This window comes from Bubalus bubalis, chromosome 2, assembly GCF_019923935.1.
Source record: "Bubalus bubalis isolate 160015118507 breed Murrah chromosome 2, NDDB_SH_1, whole genome shotgun sequence".
NCBI lineage: Eukaryota > Metazoa > Chordata > Mammalia > Artiodactyla > Bovidae > Bubalus > Bubalus bubalis.
In genome coordinates, this window is record NC_059158.1 from 86,552,898 (window position 1) to 86,571,131 (window position 18,234).

At 37.8% G+C, this 18,234-nt stretch overlaps 1 protein-coding gene across 9 annotated transcripts in view; it reads right to left on the reverse strand.

The window, feature by feature from the left end:
• Positions 1-4,711: 4,711 nt before the first annotated feature.
• The window catches only part of SLC4A10 (solute carrier family 4 member 10), a 344,973-nt gene continuing 331,450 nt past the window's right edge, over positions 4,712-18,234 (reverse strand). For 6 of the 9 annotated variants that reach the window (XM_025275927.2, XM_006074289.3, XM_044934683.1 and 3 more), the window contains 3 exons: positions 14,777-14,844; positions 12,105-12,221; positions 4,712-6,783 (listed from right to left, as the gene is read on the reverse strand). In XM_025275927.2, coding sequence (XP_025131712.1) covers positions 6,717-6,783; positions 12,105-12,221; positions 14,777-14,844 — 252 coding nt within the window. In that variant the 3' untranslated portion in view covers positions 4,712-6,716. Of the gene's footprint in view, positions 6,784-11,236; positions 11,276-12,104; positions 12,222-14,776; positions 14,845-18,234 lie in introns of all 9 variants that reach the window. The other 3 variants (XM_044934690.1, XM_044934688.1, XM_044934703.1) reach the window with 3 other exon arrangements.

Below are 18,234 nucleotides of genomic sequence, written 5' to 3' on the forward strand. Positions count from 1 at the left end.
ACAATATCAAAACTCTATGAATTTATTGTTTCTTTAGTTTCAAAACATGCTCCATGTTTTCAATGGAGCCCAGAGATAGTTTTAAAAATCCCAGCACATATTTTTCACATAATGAGAGTTACAAAGGGTGATAATGTGCTTGAAGTTAATTTCATCTGACCCTCATAAGACAGTTTTACTCTCCAGTAAGAGTTTTAGATGAGTTTTTTGGGAAAGGAAGTTAAATTGACAAATAAGAGACAGACAATCTGAGGGTATATTTGAAACACACAGAACTAGTCATGCCAGTAAGACATGCAGACTTGTTTGCCTGTAACTGTCGCAGCGTCCACAGGTACCTGGATGATGAGATGCCTTCATAAGCAACCTGTTAGACCACAACAGCACCCAGGAGTGCACATCCCAAAGGAAGGAAGAAATGGTCACATCTCTATGGATACAGTGTTTCTTCTTAAAGTTTTGACCAAGATTTTTAGAAAATCACTTTTTAAATTATTTTTTAACTTTTTTTGTTGGAAACCTTACTAAAAATGATTACACACCTTCAAACTTTCTTAAATAACCTGCATAGACCATAATTCGGTGCATCCTGATGACTCTAGGCCACCACCGTGAAGCTCAGGGATCACATCAGGCTGTATGTCATTCTGAGTGTTTCTTATCTGCAGGTGGTCACTAAGGCTACCAGTTTCATCACTTGGCATTTGTTGCTTTTGCTCTAAGTTGATGTGAGAATTCCAATTTATAAAACTATTACATTTGTACAATATTTAAGATTGAATAATCTCTAAATTAAAAAAAAAAATCAGTCAATCCTAAAGGAAATCAACCCTGATTATTCATTGGAAGGACTGATGATGAAGTTGAAGCTCCAATATTTTGGCCACCTGATGCAAAGAGCCAACTCATTGGAAAAGACCCTGATGCTGGAAAAGATGGAGGGCAGGAGGAGAAGGGGGAGACAGAGGATGAGATGGTTGGATGGCATCACTGACTCAATGTACATGAGTTTGAGCAAACTCCGAGAGATAATGGACTGGGAAGCCTGGTGTGCTGCATGCAGTCCATGGGGTCACAAAGAGTCAGACACGACTGAGAGACTGAACACAACAAATGAAAAAAAAAAAAAGAATGGGTTTCTTCAGAGTGAAGTAAGAGAATCTTGTGGTTCCAATTTTGTGACAGTTCTTTCAGCAGTGTCCGAGAGCATTTTTATATACATCCTGAAAGATTTGGAGTGTGTACTCAGGATATGTCTGAGGGATACAGACGGTTGAGAGTGAGAGATGAATGTGAGTAGTCAAGCATAACGTCACCACCCGTAAGAAAAGCTCAGAGTACAGTATTAATAAGACCAATGTCATGCTCAGAAGAAATGTATCATCTTTCTGAATGTCACCTTTCTGTGACAGGATTACCATTTAAACTCAAAACTTTGAATTAATAAAAAGAAAGGTAATTTTCTTACTGCTAAATTGACAGTGGTTTTTCTGGAATTAATCTCCAGTAAACTCAATAAAAATTCTTATTCTAAATAATCTTTCATCTGAACATTCACCCCAAGTTGGTCAGATTATGTAAAATACATATATGATGAAAAGTGTTGACTTAACGAAAACTCTAGTTATTCCAATAAGTTTTGCCTGTGCATGGCAGGGTTATGCTGACTTACGGTGCTTAACTCACCCCTGGTCATAGGGTTATTGGGTTTTCTAAAGCATCCTCTGACCTTATTTGTTGAACTTTCTGGCAGATGTGCACGGTCTCTTGTATGAGTCCTCTAAACCCTCTGTAGGGTTGTGTGTCCGAATCTGTGTTAAGTGTGTTCCTTTTCATACTCAAGAGACACGAGTTTGATCCCTGGGTCAGAAAGATCCCCTGGAGTAGGAAATGGCACCCCACTCCAGTGTTCTTGCCTGGAGAGTTCCATGGCAGAGGAGCCTGGCAGTCTACAGTCCATGGGGCCGCAAAGAGCCAGATATGACTGAGCGACTGAGCACATCCAAAGTCATAATATTTGTAACTTGTGAGGAAAAAAGTATTTTCATTGATTAGGTTTGGTTTCAAGTGTGAATCGCAGAAAGATGAGTGACAAGGAAAATGTAACATTGAGAAGAAATATTATTCAACCCTGTGCTGGTTGCATGAACCTGAATGACTGTCCGGTTAAGGAGGAAGGCGGTCACATCGCACCTCCTGCTGGGCGGTGAGTGCACTCCAGTCTAGGCTAGACAGACGTGCGTTACAATCTCAGCATGGACACTCACAGTGAGGAACATTTTAAAGAACATTATTCAGCTACTTAATTTGAAAGAGATACCAGAATGCCTACCTTCCATAACAGTTACACTGTTGTGAAGATTTATGCACTTTGCCTGGTTTGGTGATTTCATAGTTTACACCAGTTTTCCCCACAGGTGTCTTGTGTCCACGGGTGTAGGGCACATGAAGTTTCTCAGTGAGCATGTGCTTTTCTTCCAGTGCTGCCATGTCAGTGAGAATCCTTTATGGAGCTTGAATCATTCTTAATAAACGAAGAAGCCACATCTTCTGATGTATTTTACTTACAATTCTGTCTACAGCCTTTGCTGGCTGAATAAACACCAAAGCACAGGAAGAGCTAGGTTCTAGAGAATTACTAAGAAGGGATAAAACACTATTCTTAGCTTTAGGGAGCTTATAAGCAAATGGTCTATAACTCTACACACACCAGAAGGTACAAATATATAAATCCAAAGCTAAGTCTATGGGAAGACTGGATGAGGAATGTGGGATCAAAAGGTAAGCAGTGGGGACGGTGGTTTCTGGACTCACATGAGCCAGCCCCTGGCTGAATTTTGTTTCAGACTTAAATGTTTTTAATTGTCTCAGGATTACTGTTGATACCATGTTTTTCTGAACATTAAAAAAAAAATCAACCCCAAACACATTATATAAAGGAATACTCTTATGTGAAAGGATGTATCATGAAGTTCTTGGGCCTGGAATTGCTTATTAAGTACCTACAGAATAGGCTTCAGCCTGTTTGGCTTCAATCATAATACAAGTTTATGGACCACTGATAGAGAGTTTGGTTTCAGTTTCTGAGAGTCACTCTGGGTACAGGATTCACTTTTTCCCCATTATGTTTCCGATCGTGCTGCCAGACTAATCTTTCCTAAAATGCATGCCTCTTCATTACTCAAAACCCTTAAAGGATAAAGTTGAAATATCCTAATATAGAATTTAACAATATTTATAATGTTTCCAACTTGTGTTCCTACCTTTTCATATGGGTCCCCACTAGTCTCCTAACATCCCACCATATTGGGCTGTCTGCTGAGTTCCAAAAATCCTATATTATCAAGTACGTCAGGCTTCTGTATTACCGTATGTATTTACTTTTTAATTTTATTGTTTTCTATACTGACATGTTTGAGAATCACTGCAGTTCTTGGAGTAGGTTTCCTTCCCCATTACCATCCTAATTCATATGTTACCTCATATAACATTTTCTTCAAAGTTTGCCGTACTCAAAATTCCATCCTTGAGTTATTCGTTGCTTTTATTGTACAACCGACTCTGTACACATCACATTATGTTAAAGCTATGTGTCTACCTTGCCCTTAGAAGAAAGGATCACAGTCCTATTTTCAAAGTTCCAGCACAGAAAGTAGTGGCTAGTATACCAATAGAAACTGTAATGAAGTGACAGTTGTATCCATGAGCTACAATTTTCTAAGAAAAACACCCAGGGATCTCTCTAAAAGGATTCTGAGTAATCCTTGAACATTGGGTTTCTTCAAGGTGACTGATTACAAGTAGCCTTTCAAAGTAGATATTTAGTGAATCATCATATTACCCAAATTACACTCATAAGTTTTTCAAATGGTTATAATTTCTTTCATTGTATGAATATGTGAGAGAGATATACAGGAAAATTTGGAGAGCATTCTTGCAATGATAGTAAAATAGTCCCACATCAAGAGCAAACAGGCTAAAGTTAAATAGAAACAGAGGTAGATCAGTGAAGATTAAAAAACAAAAACAAAAACAAAAAACTGAGTCACACATTTAAGAGCCAAGAAAAGTCCTGAAAGATCTAGGGATTGTCTTTAAATACAAGTTGCTAGTGAATCATCAGTGGAGAGTTTCTATCATGCTAAACTACAACAAGGAGACACTCAAATTATATTTAGGAGAAAACTTCCCAATATTGAAGGCTGTTAAGTGATAGCAATTACAAAGTCAATTCATAAGTCAAGAAAAAACTACTAACCAGTACATTAGAGTTCTGAAGGCAGTTATCTCCATAACATATTGCCAGATCACAACAAAAGAACAGTAATATCATCTGACCTACTATAAAAAATAAGGAGGATGAAAATTTTAAGAAATGCTTTTCCCAAGAGGGGTAAAAACAGAAGTCTAAAGAGTTTCAATGAAGGGAAGCCTTACTAATGATCTTGGAAGTTTTTACTAGTAATGAGTACAATGCCATTTGTATCTAAGTCACTGCTTTCTGGGAAAATGAAGAGGTACATCCTAATGTATCTCTCATCATAGTTTGCTCATGAAGTTCAAATTGTTTCAATACTCTTGAAACATCTACATCACCAAGTCTTCTTGACATCTTTACTTGTGTCTAAATTTAAATATTATGTTCAAAATGTTCTACATTGATTTACTGTTTAACACTAATGAAAAAAAGACAAGACACTTTGCATCACAATTTAAAATGTGCAAGGAAATTAGTTAGGATAAATATTTATTTCCACATAACATGTCTTAGTTGTGAAAAACACAATATCCTAGTCACATTTACACATTACTTAAACTTTGCAATAAATTACATTCAAGATATTCAATAATTTTGACCAGGAATCTGAAATTAGGAGGAAATATATAACACTATGCTTTTCTTATATTTTATATGATTTCAAAATATTAAGATCAACATAGGGATAGCATTAAAATTCACACAAGAACAAAATGACTATAAAAGTACTCAGAAATACATAATTTTACTGGATATGAGTGCTTATTCAAATAGGTGATCATGTGAAGATTTTAATTCACTATGATCATCTTAAACAGAATAGTCATTAATATATTAAAACACTAGAAGGCTGCTTTGGGGACTGACTGACATGTACAGCTAGTCTAACTCATAAAACAATGGGAATGTTTACATCTAGTGTCTGTATTATAAAATACACAAAGGCAATGCATTTGGAATGGAAAGTTTCTGTAGTTTTTCCTTGGCATTTATAAACACAGACTTTATTAACTATAAACTCTTCTTATATTTTTTAGGCTTATGCTCCATTGAAGAAATGGCTCCTTGAAAAATTGTAAGGGGAATTTACAGAAGGTACCAAAATGTTGAACCTAGTGGAGGCCCTGTTGTTTATTTCCTTCATAAGCTTAATCACAAGAGGATTTGTGTTTTTTTTTTCACTTTCATGTACATTTATACTCAGAATATTTATAAATAGTTTGTAAAAGCCACAAGGCTCTGAATTATTGTAAAACTAGACACTGAAGATTATAAGGTTGATGATCATTGGTAATTCTTAAGAAACAAGAGCGCTATGAGATTTCATCTTTATTAATTCACATTACTCAAAAATTCTATACTTTCCTTCCTCTTGTATAAACTTAGTAAAGATTAATTATTTCATATAGACTGAAATATCTATAGAAGCTTCTCAAACAGAATCTGAGATTTTCATTTAAAAGATTATTTTTCTACAACATGCATTTAGTTAAGAAGTGGAAAAGAGCTCTGCAGAAAAAAAAAAGACAATTGGAGACCATCAGTCTAACATTAGAACATGATTCAGAAGCAGCATTAAGCAGTCTATGACCTTTAGCAGTGGAATAAATGTACAGGAGTGGAATTTCACATACAATGACTCACCATGTGGCATTCCATAAGTATGTATATAATAGGCTTATTTGGAAAAGACTTGTCAATGGGAGATAAATTTAACAGTATATTTCTGATAAAGATTTATATTGAAAATCTCACAAAACCTACAAAGTTTTTCTAAAGCATTTCATACAAGCCTAGTATCTGATCATGTAATCAAAACTTGAATATTAAGCAAATACTACTTGGTTCTTTGCATTAGTATCTGATTCTTTTAAACAAGTTGTGAATAGGTTTCCATATATATTTTTCAAAATGACTTTAAGTTTTAGTTACATATAAATTCTTAAGTATTAAATATCATATTAAATCAAGGAAATGCATAAATACAATTATTAAAAATGCTTTCAAACTAACTTTTTGATTTGGGTATTTTGAAATAAGTCACTAATGTTAAGCTATAAAAAATAAAAAGGAGTAAGACTACCTTCCAAAATTCTTCTGAATGAAATTATCAGGTATCTTCAGGTCCCTAAGTAGGAAAATACAAACTAGGTAAATAGGACTTATCTCTTTAAGAAAGCTATTGCTCTCGTAAAACTGACAATGAGAATCTAGTGTTTACAAATGTCTAAAATACAGCAAGGAACACAGAGATTCTTGCATTAGCTTTTGTATATGCTCACAAGGGTGTCTCACTGTTCAGAAGTTTAAACACAGTAATGAAACAAGTATTGCACTACTTACAGTATGAAGGTGGATTTGAGATGAAAGACAGAATTTATAATACATGATCAAAGCGGTTTTATGAATAATTGTGGCACTCTTCTCTTATATATGTAAAAAATAAACTGAAGATCAGTCATAGACAAGTCTCCCTGTCAACACCTCTCCCTGAGTCAGCTTTCTTCTCTTTTCGGCTTTCAATGCTACAGGGGAAAAAGGAGAAATGAATTACTTCAGTCCAGTGAGGCCCCTGGGAGACCTCATTCAGACGCAAAACCTATCAGTTTCAAAGACCACAAGGGCCCTTAGGCATTGCTTTTTCGTGCTGTGAAGCATCCATAGATAGCAATGATTAAAATCCTCTGCACTCAGTGAGGTAGAAACCAAGAACTGCAGAAAAAGGGAAATTCAAAAAACAGAAACTAAAAAACAAAACCAGACATTTTAAAAACAGCCCCCAAAGCATGCAAGATTAATACCATGGTCCTCATTTGGCCAAATGAATCATTGATGATTGTTGCAAATGCCAGTCATGCCCCTCCCTGTCTTAAGATAGCACTGTACGATGAATGACATAAACAAGATGTCGCAGTAGGTATTTCTGGGCCCTGCTGCAAGTGGCGCATCCTTTGTGAACAGACTGGAGTCTGATCTTGCGTGAGAACTGCATTGTTGTCAGGGGAACAGGCCTGCCTCCGCTGGTCTCAAGGACCCGGTCACCCCGCACACTGCCCTCCAAACACCCATGCCATCTCCTCACAAACTCCTCCTGTCCATTAGAGGAATCATGTTTCACCTCACTCCTTTTGGAACAAACCCATTCCCAAGTGGCTTCTGTTTTAACTATTCTCCAATTAACTTTATCAATGGGCAACCTGGTAATGTGACTCTCTCATTTTTTTAAAAAATATTTTTCCAATACACACTTTACCTAATCTCAAGTTGACAGTTTTCATGCAAAATTCAAATAACGTGCTGACACACAGGAAGCTCACACCAAGAGCACATGCTCCAGAGGGCAGCTCGGCTCCTTCCCAACCACGTGCAGCACAGGCGAGCCCCACACTGAGGCCTCTCCCCCGCCTCTCCTGCTGCTGACTCGAGGGCAACCCACAGTCGGCCTTTGGGTCCCTCAGCTGCAAGAACCCATACATTTTTAGTGCTAATTTTGGCTCAATATAACTATGAAATGGTTGATGGTGGGGACACCCTTGGTTTTATATAACTCTCCTCCAAGTAAAAAAGTGACAGTTAAAACCCCCTTTCTCCTACGGGGCTTCCTGTGCAGCTTTCTTAGTGGTCAATAACTTAAGACACATTTTAAGAATGTGTTTTTTAAATTGTTTTTTCCTCCAATTCAAGCTGGAAACAGCCCTTCTCAGTTGTCACCGCCACCCGGCGCCATCAGGTAAGAAGTGCTGGAGCTTCTGCCATCTGTGGCACGCTGCCAGCGCTGAGAGCTGGTGTGAGCGGGTGTCTATGGCACCCGGGTTTGTGCCTGCCATGCTTCACAGCACACACTCCTTACAGGTCAGAGCAAAGCAACTTTTTCTCTTTTCTTTTCTCCTTCCATGAGAAAAGATGACAGTGTGCACATGATGTGTTGAGAGGCTTAACTCTGTATTTTTAACTCCTCTATCTGCATGACTCACTTTCTTCTACTTTAAGTTCCTTTCAGATGACAAGTGTCTGCTACCCTACTTTCCAAATTAACTTTTCCCTGGGTGCTACCTGACTCCCAATCTCTTCTGGAAAACAAAGCCAATGAAAAGGGGCAGCATAGAGCAGTGGAGGAAGCCCTGGGCTTAGAGTCAGATGATGACATTCAGTTCAGGAAGCGAAGAAGGAGCTCTGTGACCTTGGACTAGTTATTTAATTTATCTGGGACTTGGTTTCCTCATCTGTCAATTAGTTTTGGACTAAATGGCCTCTCATTTTCTTGCAGCTTGAATACCAGAATCCTGAGGCTAATAGTCTCAATTCCAGTGAGCTCTATCTTTTGAAAGATAGAAAAGCACATTCTATCTGATGAAAATTTTAAAACTTGCTCAAGACTTTAATGAAAAATATTATTGACTTGAATCTTCTTAGTGCATGGCTATTACTCTATTCCTTGTTACATCATTTTCAGGATGCCAACCAATTCTAAACTTCCATTGTAACAAATACATTAGATGTATGTATTAAATTTATATCATATCTATTACATGCTACCACAATAAACACATATTGCATACCTATTATATACCAGGTACTCTATAAGGACCAGGGGACACAAGATGGATGAGACAAAACATAAGGAAGTCATATTTCAAGAGAGGGCAAAACATGACCCACTACCTTCATGCTGCCAGGCAAGCTATGAAACTGCTATTTGTCAATGACACCATAATAGCTGATACACACAACGTTTACCAAGCAGTCATGAGAGGGCTGAGGCCTAGCAAAACAGCGTGAAGAAACATCCAACACAGAGCGGGGTGGGGTGGAGGGACAGAGGAAAGCAGCGAGAGAGTCCCTAGACCCTGTCTCTGCCACCAAAACAAAACCAAGTGCTGCCAGGTACCTGCCCAAGAAATGCTGCTCTTGGGTGTCAGTTTATCAAAGCAGTTGCCCACCTACTCTGAGTCAATGCGGTTTTTAATGGGACCGGTTTTCACCAGTTCATTTAAATAAGCTGTGGAGGAGCTTGTCACAGGTTTGTATAGCGCTGTTGAACTAGGATCAGATTAGACACCCCACAGATGTGGTAGAGCCCACAGTCAGTTCTTGGATCCTTCTTTCAGTTAAACTGGATGAATATTTTTAGACAAGTAAAGTAAATGAAATAATGGAGAAAATATAACCGCTGTATTCTGCCACTCAGAAGAAGGTACCTGGGCTTCTCTGATAGGCAGTAGGGCCTATAGCGGGGCAGCAGGGAAACAACTAGGGTTGGGGAGTCAGAGACACTGGGAAGCCAGCTTAGGTCTCGAGAGTCAGACCCTGGGAAGCTGGCCTTTAGGGCTTTTCTTGCCGGTGGATACTCTAGCAGGTATAGCATTTCTACAGTTCCTAGTCGTCAAACTGCAGTGCCTCCAACAGATACCAAGAGAGCGCAGTGGCTTTGGGAGAGTGCTGCTGTTACTAGTATTGGTAGTTTTAGGATTTCTAGAAGCCACACTCTTTCTGCCAGTTTCCACCGTTACGAAGACATTAATCACTAACCAATAGACATTTTATCACATGGAAAGCTACAGATTTTTATCACATTTAAAGGTAAAGAAAACTGGGCACACTTTCATTCCACAATAGTTTGAATCTTATGCTAGTGGGAACATATGTTCAAAGAATACGAAAAAAAAAAAGTGGTTAGATGAAAATATAAAGGATGATCTATTTAAAATCGGATCTGCTTTTAAGCATGGTACATTGTTCACTGGAATTAATCTACTGTGAGAAGTAATCTGACATAGATATTTTAAACAATTGAATTTTTCTGGTGAAAAGCATCACATGACATTTACTTTAAGGAGTACCTAAAATATCATGACATAAAACTGCTGCTTGAACCAAAGGAAAATAGGGAAAGCGTTTTCATCTATATTGCAGGAAGAAAAGCAATCTCTAAATTTGATTGCCTCAAATTTCCCACATATTCTCATGCCTGGAATTTTATTTTGAGCTCATAAACTCGGGGTTCACATTTTTAAAAATCAGAAAAATGCCATATTTTTAATGAGAAAGGGTCCCCATGCATATATTGCAATATCTTTGAGAAACTACCCTTCTCATGACTCTGATTTTCTTCCAAGACTTCTAGCAAAACAGAGTTACTGTGAGGATGACTCTATAAGACTGCAGCAGGGATCTTTGGGAAAGGAAGATCAAGCATGGCTTAGAATAAAATATTACTTCCACTTGAGCCAAGTGAAGAAATACATGAAGATTTTAAAGCCCTGTTAAAAGACAGAAAATATCAACCAGAAGTCTTTGAAAGAGCCTTTCAAGTAACTTTTTGAACAACTGTTGGAGGTATTTGAAGGAGGGAAAGAGAGGGAGATGGGGAGAAAGAAAGAGAAAGAGGGAGAGGGAGAGAGAGAACTGGAAGTAATCCCCAGCTTTATGGGGTGAAGACCCCTAGGCTCTCTGCACATCCACTGCTGTTTGACATAGATAGGACACTGAAGCAGCATGCCATTTTGGGGTGACAAAAAAACAGCACCAAGAGATAGTCTCTAAGTTTAATATTGCTTCTTCTTCTAACCCATGCTTCCAAATAATTCTCATGAAGATAAAGCTTGCAGTTTTGGAGGCATGTTAAATGGAAACTCTCAGCTTTACAATTTCTTAATTCAAGGGATAAATTTTCTTTTTCCAATATAGAAATCTGATGTTATTACAAAATACAGTTCTATGAGATTTATTGATTTATATACGATGCATTTGTATAAGTCACGTGCAGGAAAAAAGTACTCAAGTTGCAAACCCTCTTAAAGAGCTGAGGAGTTTAGGAACACTGTAAACAGTCTGATACTGGACCTAAGCCCAAGACTCTCCATGCCTTTTGCCTCCCCAAAACTCACACAAAGAACATGGGCTGATCAGGTTTCTGGAAGACACCACTTAACAAAAGGAAATGCAACCAAGGAATAGGTTTGAGGGAAAGGGTCTTACCTTTGGGAAATCAGCTTCTAGAGTGATTAGGAAGGGGAGCTTATGACAAAAACGTAATATAAAAAATTAAGTAGAAAAAGTTAATTTAAGGTCATAAAAATAAAGGAAATTAATAATTAAACACTGTTCCAAATCCCTCAGTCTCTCTTAATAAGAAGTATTAGCATAACACAGAGATTTTTCTTCAGATCAACATCTAAGAAGACAAGATGGTTTGAACTCTTACTTCTAAATTCTGGAAAATGCATTTTGGAAATCCTGTGATGACTCTTGGTATTTAAGAACACATTCTTCCCACCTCATGCATTTAAAACTGTCATCCACAGTTATAGGAGTTGTATGTAATGTTTGCATACAGAGAAGAAAAATGCATAAAACTTTCTGGAGCTGAAAGTTTGGGGGTAAAAAGGTTAGGGAAGATTTTTCAGGGCTGGAATAAGGGACTGGAAATAAACTAAATACAAAATTACCATTGCAGGTGCCATATGGGTTTTAAAAAGAACAACAGGAGGATGCAAAATATGGTCAGACATCTAAGGGGGTCCTAAGAAGTGGATGATGAAGGAATACACTAAATCCTACTGTCAAAGAGTAGGCCAAAATGAATGTCCAAAAATATCCTGCATTGAAACTCATTTATACCCCACTTCTCCCCACTGTCATAGTTTTGGAGTGAGCTTTTAATTTGAAAGGGAGATATTGAAAACATACCAACAAATGGGATCCTTGTGATTTCTAACCTCTTTTTAATTTTCTGAAATATTTTAGAACTAAGTTAAATGGAAACCAATACTATTCTTTTGCTCATGGAGTCATGTCATTAAATGACTGGGTTCAGTACAAATTCACATTATTTTAGATTTCAAACCTTTTAGAAGGAAAGCTTGACTCCTTATCTTTTGAGTTATCGGCAGTAATCAGAAGGTTCCTCCACAAGGCAGTCTTTGACATTTCATCAGAAATATTGATCACAGATGGATCATCTCTAGATAGGAGTTTACCCAAAATGAGATAATAAACATTAAATAAGAAACTGCAGTTATCTATCCATAGACACTAAATATAGGACAGTATTATGCCTCTGTACAGAATTTTTGATAATTAAAAATTAAGTATTATTAATAATTGTTCTCTCCAAACAATTTCACAACTATGAAAAATAAAAATCTAAATGAAAGATTCTAGTTATACAGAAACTGGTTTGGGGTACAGTTTTCCTAATTCTTTCCCAATGACAGAGTTTAGGTTCTGCATATTCACTGCTGGGCCTCTTGTCCCTATATTCATAACCCAGCATAGCACTTCACCCCTCTGCTCAGACTCCACAGTGGCTCCCATCCACTCAAAGTAAAAGCCCAGTGGATGGGTTCTAAGGCTCTGTCCCCCTGCTTGCTTCCCCTGCAGCTTTACCTTCTGCTATTACTCCCCTGATCTTTCCTCTCTAGCTACAGTGCAGTGCCTCCTGATTGTCCTGGGACCCCACAGGCTTGCTGCTCCCTCAGGGTCTTGTACTTCTCTTCCTCTGCCTATAATGTTCCTTTACATGGTATGGGTTTGTCTGAAAATGTGTTAGGGCTTTTCCATAATTTAAGGAAAAACCCAAGCAAACATTTTTGCCAACCAAATATAAATAACCCTTTCCATTCTTAGTTCAAATGTCACCTGCTCCAATAGGCCTTTGTTGACTGCTTTATTTAAAATTTCTGTTTCCATCTCCCCGTAGCAACTTCATCCCTCTTTCTGCTTTGTGTTTTTGTTTCATTTTTCACCATTTGAAATATATACGATATTACTTGTTCATTTATGTATTTTCTGTCTCCCCTACCTCTATTCTACTTGAATGCAAGCTTCATGAGAACAAGGATTCGTGAACATTGGTCCTCTGCTGTTTCGCCATGACCTAGACAAAGTCTGACATTTGGTATCCACTCAACAAATATTTTATTCAGTGGCTGGGGGAGCCTGTAATATAACGGCCTGTAATTATGCTGGATGCATTTTTTTACGTTTTAAAACTGCACCAATTATAAGTCCATTTAGAACTCTCTAAAACATTCCCAGGGCCAGAAAGGCAACCAAATATCAACAGAGATAAAACACAGGCCAAGCCAAAGAAAGTGTCACTGTGTGAGAAATCAGTACTCTTTTCTACCACAGGTAAAAATGATACTCTGCTATGGAAAAAGTCATGTTCTACAGAAATCCTACACTGATCTCTCATACCCCTCACTGTGGACATTCACAAGAGGGCAACAAATTAAATTTTTAAGAGGAACACTGAGAGTCTGGAGCAAAACAGTTCTCACAGACTCCTTCCTTCCTAATCTGGACATCCTAATCTGTGTTCCTTAATATGTCTCATTAATTCAGCCCTTGGTAGCAAAGAATGAGATCAACTAGTTTCCAAAAGAGTCATGAAGAATACAAGTTTTTCATAACATTATGTGAAAAAGAGTCTTGTGAACAAAAGAGTTTAAAAAATGCTGGCTACAACAAAGTTAAACTTTTTTTAAAAATGCCAATACTAGTTAAGATTCTTTAACATGCCAATATGCATTGTGAATCTCTAAACTGGAATGTGGCGGAGAACATTTTTCAGACTTATTAAACCACAAAATCCTTTTAAGAGGGGTACCACAGGAAACTAGGCAGATTTCTATAGAATACAGTTGAGAATATGCTGATTCAACTAAACAATCAACAGGATTTTAAAACTTGAATATTATTTTAAAAAAAGAAGATAAAGGGAAAAATGTCTTCTGTACTTATGCTCACTCTTAAGTGGTAGATGATAATTGTATTTTTTATATCTAGGAAATATGATCTTACAGTCAGACCCTGAAGATCCACTCCTATTTTTTTAATGCTATGAAAAATTTCCTCCTTAGTCAAAAGCCTTCTATGCTTTTTTCTTGGCATGGCCCTAAATTATCCTTAAGCACTTTGGGATCATATATATATAATTTTTTGCCAAATACTTTCAAACGTTTTTATTATAACTTAGAGGAGTTTGCTTTTTTTGCTATGTCTCTGCACATGAAGAAGATTAGCATATTTTGGAGAGTTACATAAATATTTCCTAAAATTACTAGTATAACTGAATCCTTCAATTCAGGAAATAGATTATCTCTTTGGAAGTGTCTTTCAGTAGGAGTAAATCCTATGTTTTTCCCAGAGTTCAAACATTTACAAGTGATGGCTTTAGTGAATACCTAACTCATTTATTCCACAATTGAATACTGATCTGTCTTCAGGTGCTACTTTAAGAGAATATGAAAGAACTTTCATGCTCATTATAAAATACGAGACCTAAGAGAACAGTTTCCCACCTCACTTCATTTTAAGCTACTTAGCCAGAGTCACGCGGCTTCTGGTGGCAAAACTGGGGCAGGATAATCTAACACCCAGTTTTAGTTCTTTCCACTCTAACACAACTTCAACAAACCTCAGTAGGAATCCACACACATGAAATTCTCAAGTAGCATATATAACAACATATTACATTACTCCAGTTGGTATGTTTTTACATTTATATCTTACCTATAGTGCCCTTCCAGTGGGAGCTGTACTGTGCCTTCATCTTCCATAGCTAGCATACTTTGTTCTTCCTGGAAAGACAAATGTAAAATATATAATGTGAATCTGATGAGCCTCCATTTTAAATTAAAGGAGAAACAGAAATTAATATTTCACTATCTCATTAACCTCAGAACCTTCCACTTTGTTTGCATTTATTAATGCTAGCACAGGTCCTTTCAATAAAGTATCAGCTACCAAGAACAGAAGTAATTAATGAGAGTCTCATACCACAAAGCAATTTAAATGCTAACAACAATCTCCTTCATGTCATTCAATATAAAATATGGCTAATTTCCAAGCAGATTAAAACAAAAATCTAAATTTTACAAGGACAAATGTATTGATAATCATTTTCATTATTGTAAAGTTGAAATTACATTCCCAGAATGCTCTATTAGAAAGCAAAAGAGACGTATTTAATAGAGCAGTGGTTCTCAAACTTTCGTTTACACCAGAATCACCTGGAAGGTTTATTAAACATATAGATTACTGGGCTGTACCTCGAGTCTGATTCAGTCGATTTGGAGTAGGGCCTAAGTACACATCTTGGGTGATGCTGATTATGCTGGTCTGAAGACCACACTGAGAACCATTGCTCTAGAGACTTGGTAACAGACAGTAGAAGATATCTCCCTGAATGGACCAGAACACAGGAGTACTTTCCACTTAAGACTCATTATACGTTTTTGTTTTAGGCCTCAGATTTCTTCTTTAATGCAATATTCCACCCTTCTCCAAAGGGTAGAAATGTTTCATATATTCATTTCTTCATATATAAAGTCCATAGAGTCAAAGTTATAGTTTTTCTAGTAGTCACGTACGGATATGAGAGTTGGACAATAAAGAAGGCTGAGTGCCAAAAAATTGATGCTTTCAAACTGTGGTGCTGGAAAAAACTCTCGAGAGTCCCTTGGACAGCAAGGAGACCAAATCAGTTAATCCTAAAGGAAATCAACCCTGAATATTCATTGGAAGGACTGATGCTGAAGCTGAAGCTCTGATACCTTGGCCACCTGGTAAGAAGAGCTGACTCACTGGAAAAGACCCTGATGCTGGGAAAGATTGAACGTAAAAGAAGAAGAAGGCAGCAGTGGATGAGATGGTTGGATGGCATCACAGACTCAATGGACATGAGTTTGAGCAAACTCCAAGAGATAGTGAGGGACAGGGAAGCCTGGTGTGCTGAAGTTCATGGGGTCACAAAGAGTCAGACATAACTTAGCAATTGAACAACAAACGTTTTAAAAGTATATCTTTGGGATGAAGATAACTTATGTAGCACGAAACACCCTAGTTTAATTTACAATAATGTTATCATTAGCCTTTTTCTGTGTACCAAAAATTAAATGTAGTTTCTACAGATTATAGCTCCTATTTCATGCATTTATTTTCAAATGGGTCAATTAGGAATGTTCAAGTTTAGAAAACTATTTGGGGCCATTTAAAACTGTTAGAATTATTGGCCCTAACTCCAGAAATGAAATTTTAAGTTGTGGAGAGATGAAGAGCTAGGTCATTTTCCTGACCAAATGGGAACTGAAGAGAGAAAAAAAGAAAGGCCCTGGAGGATCATCGCTTTCCCTCTTTCAGTAGCTTAGCAGAAGCTAGGCTGGTCTAAATCAGCTTTGGTTGATGTCATTTTTCCTGGCATATAAGACTATTCCCTAGGGTCCTCAACTTGCATAGAGCCTAGTCTGAAGAACCACTGCCATATTTCTTGATACTTAAAGAAATGGTGTTTTCTACCTCCTCTTCAGCTAGCCTATGAATTTATGAGGCAATGTGGTGGCAGGTCTTGTTTTCACTCTTGAAACGCTCTCTGAACAGATCTAACCTGTGATCAGGCAGGCTCCCCGCTGCTGAGCCCTCAGCCTCTGCTGAGGCCTTACGCCTTAGAATACTTCTGCCCAACCTATGCTATGTAATAAAGGAGAGGTCAGGGGACTGTATGGGATCTGCTATTTCTCTTCTTAGAAGCTGCCCTCCCAACCAACCCAGTGTTATATCTGTAGTCTGTGATACTATTGACATGTAGCTATTATCCCTTTGCATTATGGGAATTTATTCTATTCCCTTTCTCTGTTACATTTCAAGGAAAATTTTTCTTTGAAGACCTCTCAGATATATATTATTTCTTATGTATTATGCCTATTCCTCATGTTATGTGGAGGTACCATCAAAACTAATTCAAAGTGAGTAGACAGTATCATTGGTTTGAGTTATGTATTTAAGCACTTGTGCAGAGCTAATCTGTAGTCTAAAATGACGCATGCCTTACAAATGGATTAGTTTCTATATATGGAAATGATACATGGACCATATTAATTTATATGCACACCACTGAGGCCATGGGTAGAACACATTTATCCTTTCAGGAATAAAAGGTTATTTTTTCTATAGAAAAGGTTATCTTAATGCACATGTGAAAGTGAAAGTTGCTCAGTCGTGTCCGACTCTTTGTGACCCCATGGACTATACAGTCCATGGAATTCTCCAGGCCAGAATACTGGAGTGGGTAGTCTTTCCCTTCTCCAGGGGATCTTCCCAAGCCAGGGATCAAACCCAAGTTTCCCACATTGCGAGCAGATTCTTTACCAGCTGAGACACAAGAGAAGCTCAAGAACACTGGAGTGGGTAGCCTATCCCTTCTCCAGCAGATCTTCATGACCCAGGAATCGAACTGGGGTCTCCTGCATTGCAGGCGGATTCTTTACCAACTGAGCTATCAGGGAAGCCCTGATGATGCACATGGAGGGACATAATGAGAAAATAATCAGCAATCCCCAATGCTGTTTAAGTAAAACCAATAGAAGCAAAATGTAGTTCTTTTCTTGGTTGTCCATTGAAAGGTAAGATTGGTATGTAGTATCTTTTCTGACCAACTCATAATAAAATGTAAAGAAGCCAGGTAGAAAGGTTTAATAAAGAGTAAAAATTGGGGGAAAAAAAAAGAGCTGAAGAGAACAACGGTGCCATCAATGCCTGGGTTACCTGGCAGCAGAAAACGAAGGCTCAAGATTCAATCTAACAGCAAAAAATTGGATCAAAGCTTTGGGAACAATTTTGTTTTTTTCCTCAGATGATTTTCCACTTTTCTCTCAAATTACTTTCAATAATTATTTTGCACTCTGTGGCTTGTTAGCATGTGTGGGCTTTATACTAGTCATAATTCTATCCAAACAAAAACTCATCACCTCTAAAGATAGCATTTCCAAGCCATGCTTATCTGAAGAGAAGGGTGGCGGAGCAGCCGCTGCCTTCAGTGCCAGAAGGAAGCTGGGTGGGCCCCAGAGCTTGGGGATAGAGGGCCGGCTGCATCCCAGGCAGCTCTGTGAGGAAGCCAAAAATTGAGACTTTCTGGGGAGGAGCAGTCAAATCAGGCACTAGCCGTCACGACAATCACAACCTCTTTTATCTCC